Source organism: Manis javanica, chromosome 10 (genome assembly GCF_040802235.1).
Source record: "Manis javanica isolate MJ-LG chromosome 10, MJ_LKY, whole genome shotgun sequence".
Classification (NCBI taxonomy): domain Eukaryota; kingdom Metazoa; phylum Chordata; class Mammalia; order Pholidota; family Manidae; genus Manis; species Manis javanica.
Window position 1 is genome coordinate 113,841,916 of NC_133165.1, and position 22,342 is coordinate 113,864,257.

General features: G+C 52.5%; 1 protein-coding gene across 6 annotated transcripts in view; it reads right to left on the minus strand.

Annotated features, from left to right (window-relative positions):
• Positions 1-22,342, minus strand: part of SCUBE1 (signal peptide, CUB domain and EGF like domain containing 1) — a 127,651-nt gene that overhangs the window by 92,097 nt on the left and 13,212 nt on the right. For 5 of the 6 annotated variants that reach the window (XR_012121625.1, XM_073213989.1, XM_073213988.1 and 2 more), the window contains exon 3: positions 16,645-16,773. Coding sequence is in view for 5 of the 6 variants with exons in the window: in XM_073213989.1 (XP_073070090.1) it covers positions 16,645-16,773 (129 nt within the window). In the remaining variant the exon portion in view is untranslated. Of the gene's footprint in view, positions 1-16,644; positions 16,774-17,748; positions 17,846-22,342 lie in introns of those variants that run through there. The other variant, XM_073213992.1, reaches the window with a different exon arrangement.

The following is a 22,342-nucleotide window of genomic DNA, read 5'->3' on the forward strand; positions in this document are numbered from 1 at the left end:
CAAGGCTGCCCAAACCTTTAGGCCCACCTGCTCTCCCCTTCTAGACTTAAACACCTGGTGCCTGCACTTGGCAGTCCCACGGGCCCGACGCACCTAACACGGCCCGTGACTCCTAAGTCCACCTTCCAAGATAGCAGAACAGCAGAGAAAAGCCTGGTTCCGCCCTCAACCTTCCCCATCTCAGTGAATGGCTGCACCGCTCCCAGCTGCTGCAGCCGGCACACCTGGCAGTCACCCTTGCAGCCTCCTGTCCCCATCCCCCGCAACTGATCCCTGAGTAGGTGCCATCCTGTCAGTGCTGCTGCAAGGGAACCCTGGGCACAATGACCTCTGCTCATCTCCACCCCTGTGGTTGCCAGGCCACCCCCCCCACCCGGCCTGCCTCATTGCGGTGGCATTCCCAGTGGCCGTCCTGTCCACCACTGTCCCGCCGCTCCACGCAGCGACTGCTGAGTGTCAACTAGCTGTGATGTTCCTGTTTGAGAGCCTCCAAGGGCTTCCTTGCTCACTTCGGACATAGCACCAACTCCCTGCCCTGGCTGACAAGGCCCAAGTGGACTGCTCTGCCCACACCTCATACCAGCCGCCGCCTGCTCAGCGGACCACAGCACACCGAGTCCCTGCTGTGCCCTGACCATGGCTATCTGTGCCCATCTTGGGGCCTTTGTACTTGCTGCTTTGTCCAGATCCTGGCATGGCCGGCTCCTCCTCATTCAGACCTCCGCTCGTGTCGCCTCCTAGAAGATGCGACAGCCTGACCCTGACCACCAGCCTACAGCAGCAAGAAGCCACTCCATCAGATCGCCCGCCATCTAGCCAGGACTTCTACTCACATGTCTGCTGCTGTGTGTTTCTGTCTCCCCAGAAAATACAAAGTCCTTGAGAACAGGGACCAGGTCAGTCTTGATGTTCCTGTACCCCAGGGTTTTTTAGTGCAAGGGGACATGATCCATGTTTGTGGCCAAGTAATTGACTGAGAACTACAAAACATGCTTGGGGGAGGCAGCTCTGGCCTGCAGGCCCTGGCTGGCTCTAGGCCTGTCCTGTCAGGGAGGAGCTGGGTGGCTCCAGAGGAGCTGCCTGGTGAGGCCGGGAGCTCCAGAAGCCAACACGGCCGGCAGCTCTAGCGGAGTCGCGGGGTCCTCGGGGGGCAGAGGCCACCAGCCCATCAGGAGGGTGAGACAGGACTGGTCGGAGAAGAGCTGTCCTCATTTATTCGACTGCCTCAGCCTTGCCCGGGAGTGAGCCCCACCATGAGGGTGACAGAGCCCACCTGTGGGAAGCTGGACATGCCCTCAAGCGCTTCCAGCCATGCACTTTGGTGCCCAGTGAATGAATGGAACCACACACGGGCTCTGCTGGCACTGACCAAAGCCTTCCACTGAAGAGAAGCCATTCCACCTGGGCAGTGCTTCAGGAAGCACATGGCAAGGGGAGGGCTTTGGGGACAGTGGGGTGGCCTCCTGAGTGACACGTCATCAACCTCTGTCTATGCCACTGATGGCAAGACCAGGTCTTCCTTGAACTTCTCCAGCATGGAAAGGAGAGGAGGCTGCAGGAGACGGAAGGGAGGCCGGGTCCCTGGGGCCCCTGCTTGTGCCAGGCACTGTCGTTACAGTGTGCCATCTAGCCTCAGCTCAGACACCAGCTGTATGTTAACCAGGAGCTCCAAGCAGCGAGTGGCCTGCCCTTGGCCACCAACGTGTGAGTGACAGAGCCCGCATGGGAACTGGACGATATCGCACTCCCACCCCTGCCCGTGCCCCAGTCTCTGACAGCCCAGCTGTGAACGTGATCCTGGTTGGACATCTGTGGGAGGCACTGGAATTTTTAAAAATTTCTTTTGATGGGGGTAAGAACGGAGGACTGGAAAGAGGGAAGGGGAGGAAAATCAAACAAACACATCATGGAACCAAAGCAAAGTAACTCTAAGAGAACTGCTCTGACACATCCTCAGAACCCAGCAGGCCCAGCGGGCGTGTTACCTCCACAGCCTCGGGCTGGGACGGGCAGGGCGAGCTCACTGCCCTGGGAAAACCTCCACTGAACCGACCTAAGCCTAGGAACTCCCCGCATCCCCAGCTGACCCAGGCCGCTGGCCAGTCCGTCAGCCTGACTCTGACCAGGTCAAAGGATTTACACCCAGCATCCTGCTTAGAATTTTGAACGTTCGGGCACCCGTTCTTCCAGATGAAATGGCATTTTCCTCTACCTTGTGGAGCTGCTGCGTGTGAAGCCAGGCCTCTCCTCTCATCAGGCGGCTGCGGGTGCTTCGTGGTGGCCTGTGTGCTTCCCCCTTCCCGCCAGCGCCCCTACATGCACACCTGCTCCATGAATGTGAGGGCCCCAGCGCACCCCAGGCCCCGTGGCCGCCTGCCCCCATTCTGCAATGGCTCCTTAACCGGGCTCCCTGTGAACTGGCTGCTCCTACCCGCACTCAGCAGTCCCTTGCCGACAGGCCCTGGGTGGGGCATGCAGCGGCAACAGGACTAGGAGATGACTGTGCTAGCAGAATTGACGGGCTTAAGAAAGCGGCAGAGGGGCTGGAGGCAGGCAGAAGTGGAGGGCACCGGGGAGATGTGTGGGAAAGGCTGCACTCAGCTTAGGGGAGGCACTGGGAAGCCCGCCAAGCCGCTCCATGCTTCCCCATGGCCAACCCCACCCCTTCCAGCCCAAGTGTGCATCCACTTCCTTCCCATGGTACTCCTCCCCTCAAGAACCCAGCATGGCTCCCTATCACCTGTCTAATAAAACTGTTATTTAAAATTTTGAATTTACAATGAATTTTGAAAAACAGTGAGAAGAAATGGATCACTAATCCTACCCTCCAGCTACGACAACAATCATAAGCATCTGTTTGGTTTCTTTGGTCCTGTGATAATTTTCTCCTCCTGGTAATGAGTGACTTCATTGGTGACCTTTCCACCTTCTCCACTGAAAGTTGGGTCAGAGTGTTTTCCAAGCTGGGGCTCACCCTGACAGTCCTTCCTACTTGCCGCTTGTCTAGTCCTGGGAGCCCTGCCCTACCCCTCAGGGCACGTATCTCCACTCTACTGCATAAATAAGGTCCCCCGGGGCGCACACAGGGCAGCTGCAACCCTTTGCATTTCAGGGATTATTTCCTTCAGAGGAATTCCTGGAAGTGGGATTCTGGGTCAAAGACTGTGAGCTTCCTGTGGGACGCCTCTTAATTGGCTGGTTCTCCAGCCTGAAGCAGTGGACACAACGTGAAGGCTGGCCCTCGGGGAGCTGCCCGTCCACCTGGAGAGAGAGGCGGTGAGACCGATGCACAGGGACTGGCCGGGGTCAGAAGTCCGCAGGAAAAGCACAGGGATCAGGAGGCTGGGCTGAGAGGCAGGGGAGCTTCTCTGCGGCTGCAGGAGGAGCAGCGCGGGGAAAGGTCTGTTCGGTGGTGGGACGCGGGTGTGGAAGGGCCTGGTGGCTGCGGAAGGAGGGCTGGCAGCTAGGCTTGGGTCTGTGATGCGCCTAATGGTGATCTCCTGACACCCCTGCCTTTGCAGGTGTGAATCTCCAGGTCTGAGCCCGGAGAGCATTTAGCCGCCGGCTCTGCTAACAGGTGCCTTTTCACACACGACTGTCCACTCCGGAGCCCGCTCTGCTGCCTGGCGGGCTTCGCACATGCTGTTCCCTCCTCCCCATAACCCATCTCCACCCCCACCTGGTGACCTCTCACTCATTCCCAGCAGGGCGAGCCCTCCCCAAGATTTGCTGTATTGTTAGTTACCCCAAGGATGCCATGCTGGACGTATTTCTGCACACAGCCTAGAGCAGGTGGGCATCATGCTGCAATAATCTCAGGACCCCTTGATCGGGCAGATATGGTCACTCGGGGGGCAAGTCACTGGCCCAGAGGTGACAGTTATTCCTCCCGGGCATTTCTGCCGCCCCAACCAGACAGCCACAGCAGTCACAGCTCCCGCTCCGTGCCCACAGGCTGCCAGCTCCCTGTATCCTCGGCTACATGACTACACAACAGTGAGAAGATTCTGATGGGAAACTGCGGGGAAAGCGGACAAACATCAGTGCACAGTGAGAACCACAGAAAGTCAGGTCTGCACACAGATGACACCGGACAAGAACATTAGGGTATGGTAACTGTTGACCTGTTGGGGTAGTGAGCTAATGGGGGATTATTTTGTCTTTCTGTCGATTTTTCTGAGTGTTTCTGTATAATTGTTAAACGTGTGGGAGATGGGTAAGTAAACAGACACAGTCAACGCCACGTGGTGAGCACCATGATGCTGGTGGGTCCAGGCGCAGGGCGGGGAGCAAGTCATCCTTCCCAGGAAGGCCAAGGGAGAGGGGCTGAAGGAGAGACCAGAGTATTCGGCCCAAGGGGGACAGACGGCTCTCCAGGCAGGCAGTGCACGGAGGGCAGGAGATGCCCCGGGGACAGGCTTAATAGTCACATGGAGAGAAGGCAAGGTTTAATGGCAAGCAGAGCCCAGGTCGCAAGGGGCCAGCTCCTGGGCTGAGTGGCCAGACTGCCCAGTGGCAACAGGGGCCTCAGGAGGATCCCACCGAGAAAGGCCTTGGCCGGGGCTTGTCCCAAATGACTCCTCAGCGTCTGGCTCCTGGGTGGCCAGTGGATGAGCCAAGGGAAGGCAAGGTGGCCTGTGGATCCTCTCCCACATTTAATGTAGTGCCTGGGGATCACTAAGACCCCAGATCAAGCAGCTGGGTCACTGCCATGGCGACCCACTTCCCAAAAACAAGGCGTGCCAGCCGGGCGCAAGGTGCCTCTGCCAGCCAGGCTATTTCTAGCTGCATGTGGTTGGGATGAGGTGGGTGACAGGGAGCTGTGCTGGGCTGGGCAGTGCACAGGGCTGGCTAATGGCCACTATGAACAGCCAGGCCAGGCCTGCTGGTGCTGGGGGAGCAGCTGCCCAGGCGTAGCCAGGCCCAGCAAATGTCCGAGGTGACCCCAAATGCCGTCCAGGGCCCAGGCTGCTCCAGAATAAGCACGGCTGCTGCCAGAGGAAGTGCTGCCCTGGAGACTCTGGGACACCCGTTTTTGTTGATAGTGTCCCTTTTTAGGCACGGGGCTCAGTTCTGGCTTGGAGCATAAGTCTTGGAGGTAGAGTATTTTCAGAGCCTTTGCAAGACACTTACATTTTGTTTATTTCTCAGAGTTCTGCCCAAGCCCTTGGCATGGGAACTGCAAACAAGAAAGACAAAGGAAGGTGTCTGCTTGCCTGCCCTGTCCCAGCCACGGGGTGTTTTTCTTTGCTGTTCATGGACTTTGTGCAGTCCCTGCCCTGGCACAGAGCAGGACTTCTTCCCCAAGCCACCAACTCAAGACCTATTCAGAGGTGGGGCTGGCACCAGGCGGAGTGACAACGGATTTCAGCCAGTCCTGCCAATGGAAAGGGTGGCCTCATATGGTGATGCGGTCCCTGACCTCAGCGGCCAACCAGAGGGAGCAAGGGAAGGAAGCAGCGAGGCTCCTGGTGCCTCCTGGGTGCCCCCCGGCTTCCATGCTGGCCACTTGCCCACTTCCTGCGCCCTGAGAGCCCCTCCCAGGGGTGCCATTGTCCTTCCTTTCTGGCCGAGAGAGAGAGAGAGAGCAGAGGCCTGGCCCCAAACCACTGCTAGGGTGGGGGCTGGTCATCAAGGCGTGATGTGCCTGATTTCCTAGTCACCATTCTCCCCGCAGCTGCACAGAGACGAGGAGGAGCTGCTTCTATCACCTGAGGAAGAGGATGGGGGAGTCTCGAGCCTCAGCGCCCCCTGGGGCTGTGGTCCCCCAGTGGCTAGGAGACTTCCCCAGCTCCGAGCACCCACGCTCTGCCTCGGTGGCAGGACTGTGTTCTCACCACTGCCGAATGTGCTCCCCCGGAAGCAAACATTCTGCCACCTGCCATCTTTCTGTCACACAAATGAGCCTGGATGAGCCAGGGGACAAAGAGCTAAGTCACTCCAGAGCTCAGCACTGCAGGAGCTCCCAAAGCAGTAGGGACTTGCCCCCAGACATTCAGTGACAAGTCTGGGAGCTCAGTGCTGAATCAGAGGAAAGCCAGGGGCTCTAGGCACCCAGGGAAAGGGGGTGTAACTCAGGGAAGGCTTTCTGGGGTGGCTGATGCCTGGGCTGAGTCCTGAGAGACAAGATGGGTCAGTCAAACGAAGTGTTAATGAAGAGCACCGGGAAGGGCGATTCAGGCAGAAGGAACAGCAGGTGCAAGAACAGCCCAGAGGAGGGCAGGGCGTTTTGTTTAGGGAAATGAAAGTTGTTCGTTGTGCTGGAGATTACAGTTCTGAGAACAAAGGAGAGAGAGGTAGACAGGGACTGTACCTGGAAGGGACTAGGGGGACATGGCGAATAGCTTGGCCCCTATCCCTGAGGACATGCCATGCTGTCAAGTCACCGAATCACAAGATGCTGGGGAAGAAGGGCTCTGACGCAGCAGCCAGGTGGGGGGTTCCGAGCAGTGCTCTCAGCACCCCAGGGGCCTTGCAGGGATGGGGGCGGGCTCCGCGGACAGCGAGCTTTCATCCCTGCCAGCCTGGTCTCCCACTGCAGCCAGAGCAGCACGACCACTGCACGGTTCTGCTGGAAATGAAGGGCTCTGTTGCTAGAAACAAAACCCCACAAACCATGAGGCAAATCCCATCCCTTTATTTCCCCTTTATGACAGGGAGACTGAGGCACAGAGAGGCAGGAGTTTCCTAGGGTGCCCCATCAAGCCTGTGGCCCAAAGGGCCTGACTCTTGACCCCCTTGCCCTTTCAGCCCAGAAGCTGCATGACCCACTCTGAATTGGCACCCCGCTGCCCTGCCCACACCCAGCCCCACCCTCTCTCCTGAGCTGGCCGTAGGCATGAGGCTCCAGGAGCCACTCCACCCCCAACACACATCTGGGTGCGGTCCGTCCACCTCCCCACACCCGTCTCCAGGATCTCCCTGGTTCTGTAGTGACATGGAGAGAGGGGGAAGCCTGTTTATGAAGATGACCAGTGTCCGGCGTGTTTCTTTTTCTCAGGCCAAAGAATTTCCTTCAGATTAACAGTTGTAAAAACTGGGAGGAGAAGTGGGCCTTAGTTGGACTTGTCCCCCAACAGCAAATCCTTCTAAGAGTGTTTATATCACCTGAAGGCAGGCCAAGGATAGGGAAAATGGGGTGGGGAGGCGTAAATAAAGAGAACAGGGGAAACCTCTCCAGTTTACCTTAAAAAATATTAGTGTTTATGGAGTAAGTATATGACTGTCTGAAGCTGTTTAGTTTTACATGAAAATAGTCAGCATTTTTTTTTCCCCCAGCAAGAAATGCATTTGAGCTGTTGAAGTATAAAGACAAATAAACAGAGGCAACTCGAGCCTTCGCTAGGGGTTCAAGGGAGCCACACATTGTCTCCAGCTGTCCTGCAGGATGAGAGGGGGCGCCTTCAAAAGGGCCCAGGCGCTGCGGCCCTTTCATCCTGGCAGGGGCCAGCCCAGGGAGAACAGTGACTGCCCGCCGCCTGCAGCATCGGGGTGTCAGCAGAGACGGCCTCCCCCGTGTGCACCTGGGCCCTGTCCGAGTCTCCCGAGTTCCTTTCCTCTTCTCACTCTGCTCGGCAGCCTCCAGTGTCATCTGCACACCCATCTTCTCATCTGAGCCTAACAGAAAATGTGTCCATTTTGCAGAGAACAAAACTGAGGCTGAGGGAGAGGTGACATGTGACAGAGCTGGGACTAGAAGCCCTATGCTGCCACATGACCCCACATCAACAGACAAGGGCAAAAACGGATGCAAGAGTCCGGGAAGGCTTCCTGATGCCGTGGAGTGGTGAGCAGGGGCTCATTCGGCAGGAGCACCATGTGGATGTGAGAAGCAGTCCTCAGCCCAAGGGCTTCACACACAGCCCAGGGCCCAGGCTCAACCCTTGAATACTCCCCAACTCAGAAAATAACATCAATTTCCTTTAAAAAAGCATTCTGACCTTGCACGCTAAGAATAAGTGAGAATTAGGTAATTCACATCTGTTATACTCTTGTTAAGTGCCAGGCACTGTGGTATGTGCTTTGCAAAGCTCATCTCTTTCAGTCTCTGCATCATGCCTATCAAATGAGCGCTGCTCTTAGCCCCGCCCTGCAGACGAGGCTGGAGAGGCTCAGGGAAGGGAAGTTACTTGCTCAAGGTCACAAAGCAAGGGAATGGTGGGTCTAGGACTCAAAGCTGGGCAGGCCGATGTCCTATACTTCTTAAGGGCTGGGACTATGTCATCCAGTGCCTGATTGTGAGCTCCCAGCCCAGGACATGGCGCAGGCCAGGTACTCATGAAATCTTTACGAAATGGATGAGTGTCAAGAGCTCTGCTTTCCGGGCCATCTGGAAGCTCTAGACGCTCACATTCCCCCCATACGCCCAGACCTGACTGCTCCACAGACTTCTGAACTTGCACACCATTTCCATGTGGATGGCTCTCACTCATTTCAAACTGAACTTGGCCAAACCAACTCGAGTCCGCCTCCCCCCACTCCGAAATCCGGCCCACCCCAGACTCACCCTTCCCAGCCGCAGCAGTGCGGCCACGCAGAAAGTCCAGGCAAAATCGACCCGTCGGTCTTGATTTCTTTCCCTTACTTCTTACATCTAATCTATCAACAATTCCCGTTGGCTCTGTTTTCAAAATGTGTTCTGAATTCAACCGCTTCTCATAACCTCTACCACTGTCACCTGGACTGAGCCACCAGTATCTCTGACCCAGACCCCTACGGTCATCTTCACCTCTTATTCCCTGGAACACACTGTGCACTTAGCAGCCAGAAGGCAAATCCCTGTATATTGAAATGTCAATCAGATTATAACAATCTCTCGTTGAATGTCTCATAGCTTCCCAGTTAATTTAGAATAAAATTCCAGCTCCCTTCTGGGGCCTATACAGCTGGCAGGCATAACCTGGCCCTGCCTGCTCCTGCCCTTGTCTGCAGTCGCCCTCCCTCTCCCCTGACCCTCCAGGCACGCTGACCTGTTCCCAGACTCTCCTAGCCTGTGCCCATCAGGGCTCCTGCACCTGTCTTCCCTCTTCTGCCTGGAGGGAAGATCTTTCCTAGAGTTCCAAATGGCAGCTTCTTCCTCCTCACTGAGGCCCCTTCACTACGTCCCCAACCCCTGAAACGTGGGTGGACCTTCGTAACTGGCTTGACCAGGAGTTTGGTAGAAGTGACTTCCGAGGCTAGATGGTAAAAATTCCATGCATTTGTCTCTTGTTCTCCTGGGACCGGCCTCCGCGCTGTGAGGAAGCTCACCCACACCCATGTGCAAGGGCCACATGTAGAGGCTGCCCACGAGCGTTCTGGCCAACAGCCAGTGTCAACCACTAGGCAGCAGCAAAGAGGCCTCCAGATGATTCCAGCCCCTGTCAGCGTCATCCCCAGCCTTCACATCTTCCCAGCTGAGGCCCCAGACACTGTGGGGCAGAGAGGAGCCAACCCTGCCGTGCCCCGTCTGAATTCCTGACCCGCGGAGTCCGCAAGCCGAATAAAATGGTGTTTTACATGCAGGGCAGTTTTTTTATGCAGCAAGTTGGCATGACACTCTAGCCAGTGCTTCTCCCTTCCCACCATCCTTTTCATCACATTAGTTTGTTGCTTAATTTTTCACTGGAGTCAGTTGACTGAACTTAGTTCACTGAGTTACCTGCTTACTTGTTTAGATCATCCCCCTGCTATCTAAGTCCACAGGCACGGGGACTGTGTTCCTTCTGTTCATTGTATCTTTGGCACTTAAAACTGAACCTGGCACATGGCAGGTGCTCAGAACAATTTTTTTTGGAACAAACAAACGGACGGGTCCCAGGTGGCAGCTTTAGTGTCCCTGCCGATCTTGCCCTTTCTGCCTATCGCCAGGGTCAGGAACATCTGGTGTCCTTCTCATGAACCTGGAGTCCTGTGAGTGATGCCCCATCTACTCACCTTGATCTCTGCCGTGAGCCTGGCATGGAGGTGTGCGAGCGAGGGGGCCAGGTTATAAGGTACTTTCACAGATTTGTTTATTCACTCATTTTACAAATGTTTATTATGTGCCTATGACATGCCAGACACTGCACTTGATTCTGAGGAGGAAGACAGAGAGGTAAACAAGACAACTTCTGCTTTAGTGGAAGAAGAGCCCCAGCACAGAGCCTCAGTGGAGGTGTGCCCAGTGTGGCCATAGAAGGCTCTGGAGCAGAGGCGATGTGGGGTGGGTCTCGAATAGAAAGAAGGACCTCACCAGGTGCACACTGGGGAGGGGGTCATAGGGGAGCAGGGATGTGTAGGACTCTGTGGCTGTAAAGGAGGCTGGCCAGAAGACACAGGTGGGCAAGGGTGAGGGTGCGGGGAAGAAGCTAAGAGGGCCCTGCCTGAGGGACCTCGTGGGCCAGGGGGTGGATGAACCCAGTGCTACTATGAAAGCAGCAGGAGCCCCGAGAGAGGGTTCTGGAAGAAGAGAGCTCTGTGCTGTCACACAGGGCAAGACAATGTCCCAAGGGAAGGGAAGCTCAAGGGGACACAGGGTCCTAGGGTGCTGCCTTGGCCCAAGGAGGCAGTATAGGCTTTGGGGAGGAGGTGCCCTTGGGGTGAACCCTGTGGAGCCGTGGGTGCCCGCTTCTCTTTAAGTGTGCTGGTGTGATAGGCACTGGGATTTCTGGATGCCCTCAGGGACTCCCAAACTCACAGGGGGTTCATATCTAACACCCCATGGAATGAAGCCTTTCCCAGAGCCCAGCCAGCCTCCCAGAGCTGGTGCTGCTCCGGGCTTGGGCTGGGCAGTAGCTTACAGGCCAGGGGGCCATCTGGGCTCTGGGCCCAGCTCTACCACTTACTGGCTGGGTGTCACTTTTTTTTGTATAGGTCACTTTCCCTCTCTGAGCCTTATCTTCCTCATTTGTAATTCAAAAGGGGACACTAGTGGCTTCTGCCCATGGGTGCTGCGAGGCCTGAGAACATGAGTACAGCACCCTGACAACTTGGGTGCATGGCAGAGGTGTCCCCGAAGTGCCTGTCTCTCCCCTAGGTGGAGGCACCCACCTAGCACAGGGCCAGGCAGACAGGAAGCGCTCAATGAGTATCAATGGGTAAATAGTGATCTGGTTAATAAAACAACTTTTCTGCTGAGTCGGGCTACAGATGACTTCTCTTCATCAGGGGGAAAAAGTGCTGAGAAGCAAGTTCAAAACTCAAACTGGGAGCAACTTGAGAAACATATTTTTCAGTAAGTCAAGGTAAAGATTGGGGTCGAAGAAAACATCTGGCTAAGTGAACTAATGGCTTTAGAGAAAAAGGACCCTTGCTTTGTGGAGACAGGAAAAAACTATCCACTGCTGGTTTTAATTTAGGATGAAAAAAGTCTTATTCTATTAGCCTAAATATTGCTCTTATGTCCAATTGCATGGAGTTTGGAATAATATTTTTCAAACAGAACTACTGCTATTTCAAGTAATTACAATGCTAAAAGCAGTCATTTGGGGTTGAGCAAGGATCTCCTCATGGTTTCAATTCCCTCTGGTGTCATTTTCTGTTATATTTGAGAAATTCCTCAATAAAGATGTCAAATAGAGAGAGGGTTTTGCTCCCTGGAGGGCAGATTTGGCCACCCTCCAGGGCACAGTCCTGGCAGCACATCTCCACAGGAAAATAACCTCGTTTGCTCAAAAGAAGAGAAGAGGCTCAACTGTGCAAACTCAGGCAAGAATAACCCTTAAGCCATCAGACTCATTTCTCCTAATTAACTCAGAATGCTTTTCAAACTCTGCTGACCGGGATCTATGCCAGCCATCATCCTGAAGAAATTCAGTGGTGGCTGAAAGGGAAATGCTACAACCAGAGAAGACTTCTGACCCAGACTTCTGGACACAAAACAACCAGAGATGTAAAGGGGCGTAACTGTCCTCACAGGTGATGGGCTGTGGGGTGGGGCTCAGCGTGACTGACCAGAGACAGGCAGGGCAACAGAGGCAGTGAGAATCCAGGACCTTCTGACAGTTTGGTCAGGCTCCATGGTCAATGACACCCGCCAGGGGCCAGACCTGGAAGCTTCATTAGGAAGCACGAACACAATTCATACTGAGACCAAACAGGTGATTAAATGACCAAAGCTGACTGGTTGTGAGAAATACGGAGTGGTGAGGATTGCAGCAAACAGGAGAGTACCCAACCCCTCCAAAGGGGACAGCTGCCACTGCCATACTGAGATGTGGGCAAGAGGTGCCTCTGCTCTGGGTCCCATGCTCTGGGGGGGTCCCTGCTCTGGCCCCTCCTATGGCTGAAGCCCTCCACATGGAGTAAGGAGTCCATGGTAGGTCATGTGTACCTGGAACACGTACCCACCCTTCTAGACCACATTCTGGGTATTTAAGACCCTACATTTCCCTGTCCAAATGGCCCCAAGCCTGTCTGTTCTCAGACAGACAGATGACACTTGACACTTAGGACAAAACAGTGGCAAAGGAAAGCTGGCTTGGGGGCAAGTGGCCAGAGCGTGATCATTCCAGCTGGCACGCTCCCTGAGGAGTCCTCAGGCTCCCTGGGGTGCAGGATGGGGCCACAGGTGAAGAACGGGCACCACCCACATCACTGCTTCCTGGCACAAAACTCCAAGGCGTCCTAGAGTTCCAGATTCCATTCTAGCCTTCTCGATCATTAGGAAGGGATGATCTGTCAAGGCATAATAAATGTATCATCTGGGTTTGAAGCTCTGTCACTTTACCTATTTAGCCATGCGGGATATGGGCTTCCGTTTACACTCCTGCTCACATTCTCACAGATGTCAGGGGCAGGGTGACTGTGGCCAAGCAGGAACAATGCTAAAAACAGCGATTTTTATGTGACATCCCTTGATTTTTAAATGCAGACAAATCTCTCAATAATAACTATGGTGACAGTAATAATAAGAATTGGGGCGGGGATGAGGGTGGATAAACCAGATGTGTTTGCAGGTTGGATGAGGACTGAAGGCTGCTGGCTTGGCACCTGCAGCCACATGGTGAGAACAGCCAGCACCCGAGCAGAACTTCCCACCCATCCATCCAGCGCTCCATGTCTGCGTTCACACTTCACCGCACAGTGACCTTCTGAGACAGGTGCTACTGACCCGTTCTGTACTCTGGGGAACTGAAGCTTGGTGGGGTTTGAGTAACTGGCCCCAAACCATAAACTCATGGGTGGTAGTGCCAGAATTTGAGCCTAAATCTTCAAACTCCAACCCTGGCTTCCTTTAAGTGTAATTCGTTTCAAAAAACACTCTTCAGGCCTCTGTGATCCTGACACTGCACCAGGCACGGAACTCTTGCAGCAATGTATGGAGGAGGGATCCGAGGCCCTGAGAGGTCGTACAGTCAGTGTGGGTTGGAGCCGGTTGGAACCAGGGTCTGAATTCTCCAGAGCTGGAGTTCTGTCCTGAGAACAAGAAGGCCCAGGCGGAAAGGAGTCTGCTGGGAAGGGGCTGCCCTCAGTTACGAGCAGAGGAGCAGCAGAATGAGCCTCTTCCCGGCTGCCGTGCGTGCAGCTAGAGCCGTAGGAAGCTGCACTCTGTGCTCGCGGGTGGGGGCAGGGAGAGGGGAGAGTCTTACACAGTTCTTTACATTAATCATTGTAAAAAAGAATCCGTTGAGAAAATAATGTTGAAACAAAGACCCACACAGATCCCACTCCTAGTTAGACCGGAGGCCCTGGGGGTACCCGCCGTAGCCAAGAATGAGGGCAATACAAACAGGTGGTTTTGCATAGGTGAGAATGACTAGAAGGGCACAGTTGTGTGTCCAACATGGCCCACGGAGGACAGACCCTGGTTCTGGCACCCATGGGGTCTCAGGGGCATCAAACCAGCCTGTCTCAATACATCTCTTCCGTAAGTTGATGCCCATTACATTTTGCGTGCCCAGTACCAGGCACTCTGCTAGATGGTCTGCATCCATGATCTCATTCATTCCTCACAAGAACCCTACAAGACATGAGCTACAAATTCATTTTACAGGTGAGGAAACTGAGGCATGGAGGTGAAGTGACTGGCCAAAGGGCACACAGCAGATAACTAGTGGAGCAGGATTTGAGCCTGGAAGTGGCGGTTCCCAAGGTCTGTACTCCTGACTGCTGGGTGACACTGCCCACTGTCCCCCGGGGACTGTCAGCTCTGCCTCTAGGGACTGATCGACTGAAATGTACTCTCTCTAGTGTCTGAGAAAGGGGTAAAGTGGAGAGCTTATGCTTCTGAGGGGATTCAATGAGCTACTACCTGCAGGATACTTAGCATGGCATCGGGCAAAACAAATGTCACACGGCCCAGTTCCTTACAATCTAATCAGAGGCTCAGCCCGCCTCTGCAGCCCTGCCTCCAGCCGCTCCTGCCACCCACCCTGAGCCCAGCCTCAAGGAGCCACCTCTCTACGCAGACTGAGCTCTCCCCACAGCCAGCTGCTCCCCAGTCTTTGGGGATCCTGCTCAATGCAGCCTCCTCTTTGAAGTCCTCCAGAAGCATGATCCCACTTCCACCCCCACCACACTCCACGCAGGGCAGCTCTTGGCAGGCCCTTCTGGGCTTCAAAGCCTGCTGTCCAGATCCCCATTTCAGCACTTATTTTGGGTGTAATTACATGTTCACAGATCTATTTCCCATAATAGGCTTGTCTGAGACCCAATATGCATTGAACAGAAACAGGCAGGGAAATCTAGGGCTAGTGCCCCACGAGGGGGAAAAGCTCTGAAGTACGTGGGATGCACGCTCCTGATGCCAGGCCCCACCAGGCCAGCTGCCACGGTGAAGCTCTGCTGAGCCCTTCCAGGAAGCACTACAACAAATGCCAGCCAGATACAAATGACCCCTCGACTGTAGTTCCCCTTCTGGGAAGAAGTGCTAAGGAAACAACTGGGAGAACAAGAAGAAAAAGTTTTATGCCCAGATTCACTCGGTTCTGATGGCAAAAACAAAGAAAATCTATGTCCAACCACAAACGTGGGGCCAAGTCACCTCCGTGGCACTGACCCCTGTTTGGTGACTATCTCCACCTTCCAGTGCCTGTCACTTCCCTTCACTCAGTGGCGTCACCCTCACACACAACCTGCTCCCATTTGCAGGGGGTTAAGGCTGAGACCCAGAGGTCGTGATGACAGTAACAGCCACCAGTATTGAAAGCCCTGTACCAGGCGCATGTCTCAGCCATCTGGACGTCTCAGTTCCTGCTCCCAGCAGCCCGTGAGGCAGCTGCTCTTCACACATTCCCTTTGCCAATAAGCGACCGAGGCCTGGAGATATCAGCAATGCGGCCATGGCTGCACTCCCACCAAGTCCACAGTCTAATCCCCTTGGCTCCAGCTGTCATGTCCCGGGTCACTCAGCAGCTGGTCACAGAAGAGGGCCTGGTGGACAGGCACAGCGGCTCTGAGACCATGTGTTTTCTGCCATGAGATGTTCCTCTTGCTACAGGCCGCAAACCACCCCTGTTATGGGCTGAATTATGTTCCCCCAAAGATGCTGAAGTCTAACCACCACCATTTGTGAATATAACCTTTTTTGGAAATAGGATATTTGCAGGTGATCAAGTTAAGATGAGGTCATTAGCATGGGCCCTAATCCAATATGACCATGTTTTCATAACAAGGGGAAATCTGGAATAGAGACAGACATTCATAGAGCAAAGACAATGTGGAAACCCAGGGAGAACATGATCTACAAGGCCAGGATCACTGCAGCCACCAGAAGCTAGGAGAGCACGATGGAACAGATTCTCCCTGGAGGCCCTCAGAAGGAAACAAACCTTCAGACACCATGACTTCAGACTGGCAGCCTTCAGAACCCTTAGAGACTACATTTGCTTTGTCTCAGCCACTCAGTTTATGTTTTTACAGCAGCTCCGGTTACTAGTCACAACAGATTGTGAGGCAGCTAGGAAAATGGTGAGAACACAAGAGCCCTGGCCAGATAAGTAACACCTGAGGTGCACACGACATTAAAGGGACATCAAGGGGCAGAACCATGCCGGCCACCTGATCGCCACTGCAGTGAAATCACACGGGGGTGCAGAGAGAAGACTGAAAGCATCAACTAAGATGCTTCCCAATTTTTTTCCCTGTTCTATATTTTTCCAATGTTTTCCAGCATACTTGCATTAGTTTTATAAATTTTGTACAACTGGCTTAAAAAATATATTTGAACCACGAGAATCTGGAGGTACATAAGAATCCCTGTTATAGGCTGAACTGTGTCCCCCCAGATTCCTATGGTGCAGTCCTAGCTACAGTACCTCAGAACGTGACTGTACTTGGAGATTGGGCCTTTCGAGAGGTAATTAACTTAAAAATGGGTTGTTAGAATGGGCCCTCTTCCAATATGACTGGCGTCTTTGTAAAAAGAGAAGATTAGGACACAGAGAGAACACACGCACGCACAGGGAGACGACCATGTGAGCACACAGCCAGGACGAGACCGTCTGCAAGCCAAGGAGCGAGGCCTTAGACAAAACCAAACCCGCCAACACCTTGACCTTGGACTCCCAGCCTCCAGAGCTGTGAGAAAACAAATTCCTGTTGTTTAAGCCCACAGTCTGTGCTGTTTTGTTCTGGTGGGCCTGTCAAACTAACGCAATGAACCAAAGCAGGGCAAGCCTTCCCACGGCCCCCAACGCTGCAAGCTGCTGCAAGGGACAGGCAGGGCGCAGCAGCGTCACTCACCCAGGCAGTTGTGTCCATCGTGCGCCAGCATGAAGCCGTCAAAGCAGGTGCATCTGTAGTTCCCGGGGATGTTGATGCACTCGTGGACACAGCCCCCGTTGTAGTAGTCATTCTCACACTCGTCAATATCTGCAAATTGAGGGGCGTGAGAGATGTCAGAGGAGAGACATGGAGAAAACAGGAAGAGCATGGGGGTCCTTTCTCCCCCCATGGCTGAAGCCATCAGGAGTGGCTCGGGGATGACTCAACAGCTATTCACTAAACAGCTATTCACTAAACCTTGCGGAGGGCTGGGGTCCCAGAGGAAATAAGGATGAATAGCCTGGCTCTGCAACAAGGCTGGCCACCACCTCGCAGAGCAGGGCCACGTGCCAGGCATGTGGAGGTTGCTTTCCAGCTCTCAGCACAGTGAAGCAGGCAAGATTCACACCCTGCTCTGTCCCTTTCCAAAGCCTCTCAACAAGAACAGCACACAGGGACCTTGCCTAACATCCTCCCAAATCGGCTCTCTTCAGCCTATCTGAACGCCTCCCAGAGATGGAAAGCTCACTGCTTGTGAAGCAGAGTATTGAATAAGATGTGTACACACCACTGAAACGTGTAACCTCTGGAATGAGAGAAAAGTCCATATATTCCCCCCAAATAGTTTCCTCCATACCAGCATCTGAAGCCTGAATTTCTACTGCTCCAATTTCCTTGTTATACAGAGTTTTCTGTCTCAAAAACAATGGTCAATCGCCTTTGTACAGGTCACCCTTTTTGCTGTTTTAAGTCTTTTTCAACATTTCGCATCAGGGGTTAAAGGGCTATCAGTTCGGGAGTTCCACGGGGATTTGAGAGACCAGGGAGAATGACAGGAACACACCTAGTTAACATTTAACAAGCTGCTTCTTAATCAAAGTCCATGGCAGCACCATGCCATTACTTCTGACTCACTGATGCAGGCACCATCATCGTTATTCCGATTTTACAAGGGCACTGAAGAAACCGAGGCACAGGGAGGCCAAAACCTTGCCACAAGTCACACGCCCAGAAGTGGTGGAAGTGGGATTCGAACCGGTGCACCCTGGCTTGAGAGCTGAAGGGCGCCTAACCCCATGTCACCTCTGGGAGGGGCAGGGCCGGGCCGGCAGCACCGCTGGGGGGCTTCGGCCTCCCCCGACGGGCGCTCCCTGGGCTCCGCTGTCTCAGCCTATACGCACCCCAACCCCCACGGGCTCTGCAGGGAAGGTGGAGCCGGAAGCGCCCGCACAGCAAACAGGAAGTACTACGCTGAGCCGAACCGGAAGTGCCCTGCTGAACAGAACCGCATAGGCCTCAGAAGAGGCTACGGGTGTGAGCAGTCCGTTTCCTCCTCGGTTGAAGAGGGAGTTTTGAGACCAGGTTCCTGCTGTGAAAGCCGAGGTGGAGCCAGCCTGAAGACCAGAGGAGACCGAACGCCAAGTCTTCAGATGCCTGAGGAGCGGGCACAGGGGGCCGCACAGCCCCACGCTCTGCCCATGCCGGTCCGGAGGCAGAGCTACACCCTGGGGGAAAGCCACGCGGCCAGTTCATGTTTGCGGGTGGGAAAGTCCACCTGGAAGAAAGGCTTTCTCAGGAGGCAGTGAGCTCCCCGACTCTGGAGGTGACCAAGCACTGTCTGGACACCTGCCTGCCAGGATCACTGCCAGCAGATGGTGATAACTTCAAGGAAACCGGCAGCATTAAAGTGTGAGAATACAGAGCCCGGGCTGTGCAGCCTACTCCTGGTGCCCACCCACCCAGCCATAATGAGGGAAAAACATGGTTTCCTGGATCTCCAGAACAAAGCCTACGGCATCTTCAGAGGTGCGAGAGACAGGGCTTTGCCTAACCCGCCTGCAGAGGCCGTCAGCATCAGCTGGGAAGCAGCCTCAATTGTGGAAGTCACGTGAATTGCTTTTAATCATATTTAATACACTTAGACATTCAAAATAACGTTGAAGGAGAATATAAGATTTTGTTTCAAAATCTTGGGTTTTTTAAGAGCACATGGCTTTAAAAAAACTGAGATACTGCCAATGTCATCAGCCCTGACCTTTCATCAGAGCCTCAGCTACACCAATCCACCTCTCCCTGGATCTTCCAGACACTTCAGAGGCAACATGGCCCAACTCAGCTCATTAACCTGCATTTCCCTGGGGTTCTCCATCCCAGTGCATGCTGTTATCCCTCCACCTCTCCACTGACATCTAATCAGCTATCAAAGCACTTGACTTAGGTCGGATCCGTCTGAGGGGAAGTGCTCTTATCCCACGCTTGGGTAAAAGAATTCTCTCTCTCTCAAGGTGTACCTCAGAAGGAAGTATGCAGAGAGCTGGTTCTGAAACATACACCAGCCCATTTCATGTTCACAGCAACCTTCTGGAGTAGGTATTTCAACTCCGTTTTAATGGTTGAGCAAATTAAAGTGAAGAGAGATTAGGTAATTGCTCAAGGTCACATAGCAAATGGTAGGACAAGGATCAGAACAGAGGTCTTTTAGTTCACAAAGCCCGTGTCCTTTCCAGTAAGTTAGAATGATCATGACATACCAGGTATTGGCAAAATACTTTATACATGTTATTTTGCCCTTGGCACATTTATGCTATGTACTGAGAAAGTATTACCCTATCATCCAAATACCCATTCATCCATTCAACCTTCTATTTGTTCCATGTATACACACCCACATACCCCACATGTGTGTGCGTGCACCTATCCATCTACCCAAATAGCCAGCCAGCCATGCGTCCATTCATACTAACACACATTCATCTAGTCACTCTTTAAGCTATGCATTCAAATACCTACTCAGCCATCCTTCAATTTGTCTATTCATGCTAAAATCTGTTCATCTAAATATCTAGCCGACTGGCCATCTTTCCATTCATCCTGTCACCTATTATTTATCTAGCCAGACATCCAGACATACATTCAAATGTACATCCATCCATCTACATATTCAGCCATGCACCCATCTTTTATTCATCTGAACATCCATCCATTCAAACATCTAGTCACTCATCCATCCACCCAGTGCCTAACCACCTATCCATCTACTCCTGATCCAAAGATCCACCTCTCTCCAAACACACACATACACACACACAAATCTACCCATCCATCCATCTATCCAGCCATTCACCCATCCATCCATCCAAACATCTATTCATCCACCCAACTATTCCTTCAAATGCCTTCCATCCAAACAGCTTGCAAATACATACAATAATATTTTCCAAAAGAATAAAATGTTAGGATGAAGAAAAAGAAATGAGGGTTGGAGAAGAAGAGAAAGCCGGTCAAAGTATGCAATAAAGTATTTGGTATTTCCAGCACAGTTTCAAAAGGTAGGCCACAAATATGGCTCTCAGCTTCCCAGAGGCCAAAGCAGAGAAGGAGACAATCAGTTAGAGAGTCACTACATCCATGAAATGCAATTAAACCAGCTTTTTTATTGGTGGTGAGGTCTGAGAAAAATGTTTCTTTCTCCAATTAGAGTGATCCTATGTCCCAGTTTCCCTGGCATAGTTCCCATTTATGGCTATTGTCTTGGTGTAATTATTAGGAGCACATTTTTCTTGGTATAATTGTTAACCCACACTTTATCAAAATGATCATCATAGAGAAATTGCTGAATTATCAGTCAGTAAACGACTCCAGACTTTTCCTTCCTTTGACACCCCACAGTGTAGGCCACAGTAGATGCCAATTGGTTGAAGAGTGCAGGAATGTTCGCTGCTCACATCTCCTCCGTTCATCTATCTCCAGAGAGTTCCTCCAGATCCAAGCGTCTCTTCAACAATCAGTTCCTCTCCAATCCTCAGGCCTGGAGGGTTCCCACGGGCTTCTGAGGCCAGCCTGCTTCTTCAACTGCCCAGCATTCCGGACTGAGAACATCTTGCCCACAAACCAACTCCCCTTCCCAGATTTCCTGTCTGTGCCTGGAACTTTTGTTTTTTAAAATCACGTGAGCCCCCTCCTTTAATACATAAGAAATAAACCACAAACAAATCAACAACAACAAAAATCTCTTCCAAAGCAAGTAGATTTATTACTGTAAAATACATGTCCAAGAGCCGCCAGTCCTGGAGAAAGATGCCCATCAGGCTTGGACCACTTTTTAAGGACCATTAAAGCCAGAGAATGAGGAACAGGCAGCTGGGATGGAGAGAGTGTAAAGGAATGGAGCGGGGCAGAGCCAAGCTCTCTGGATATTTATTCTTAGAGGACTGTTGTGGGTGGATTGCATGCCCCCAAAAGATGTACTGATGTCCCAACCCCTAGTATCTGTGAATGTGACCTGATTTGGAAGTAGGATCTTCACAGATGTAATTAGATGAAGTCATACTGAAGTAGGGTGGCCCCTAATCCAATGACTGGAGTCCTTATAAGAAGAGGGATTTTGGACACAGACACACAGATAGGATGTCAGGACAGAGAAGAGAACATCATTGGAAAACACCCAGACACACCGAAGGAAGGCGGCCATGTGATGACAGTGGCAGAGTTCAGAGTGGGGAAGCTGCACGAGCACCTGGCGTTAATGCTGCTCCCATTTTACTGATGTGGAGGCTGAGGCACAGCACAGCCGGGCACCTTGTCTCTGGGCCCCCAGCCGGTGGCTGCGTTCAAATGCAGGCTCTCTATGCCTGCTGGGGGCCACATCCTCCAGGTGTGCGAAATGAATACTTTAAAAAAATGCTTTCTTCAAAAAGCAATTAAGGAGAAAGGTGGGGAGGAAGTGCCACATGTGTCATCATTCTTATTTCTAAGGTCTCTCCCTCCCCTTGAGGTTGATGGGTGGCATCATACAAGTGGGGGAAGATGGGGGAACCACAGATGTGACCCGAGTGCCGGGGGTGAGAAGCAGAGGAGATCACATCACCCTGGACATCCGGCTCCTTTCCAGCTTGGATTTTTTTTTTTTTTTAATGAAAACTTGATTCTCAACAAAAAACAGTTCCTAACATCCAACTGAGCAAAGACAAACAGCATGGGGAGCTGCTCATTATGGAATTTTTAAAAGGTCACACAGTTCCATTTTTCCTATATTAAAATGGCAGCGTGCACACGATCCCACAGCGATGGTTATGTGCCAGTACTGCTGGTTTGGGACTCGAGTGGGATGAGTTGGGTTTTTTTCATTTAATTCAAATTGATTCTTGCTGTGCTATAAAATATATATTTATTCTGTGGTGCCTAGGTTCTAAAAGATTCTATTGCAATGAGTCAGAGCTCCTTCTCTTTTTACTTCAATACTATTTAATATATTTTCCAAAAAATCAGGACTGGAAAGGTTCTCAAAATGAGGATTTTTAAAGTCCGCTGCTCTTCATTCCCAGAGATCATTACTGACAGTGTCTTCTCATTTCCCTTTGAAATTGGCATTTTTCTCCACGTTCCTTGCAGATAGTGGTGACCAAATGCTCTAACAAAGACCCCTTCCCTGGCTGGGCGCTCGCATGTCTCCCCCTTTGTCTGGGGGGCTTTAGGAAAAATTGTGCACTTTGATCAGGAAAGATCAGGCAACCATTCTGGAAGACATGTATGGCTTAGGAAGTTGAGGTCTTATTGGTGAATAAATCTTAATCTGGTTTGTTGGCTAATTACACGCACGGGAAGGTAGTTGCATGGGGCTGCCCAGCAGGCAGGATTAAGCCCCCTGTCTCCAGTGGCACAGGGTTAAGCTCTGGTT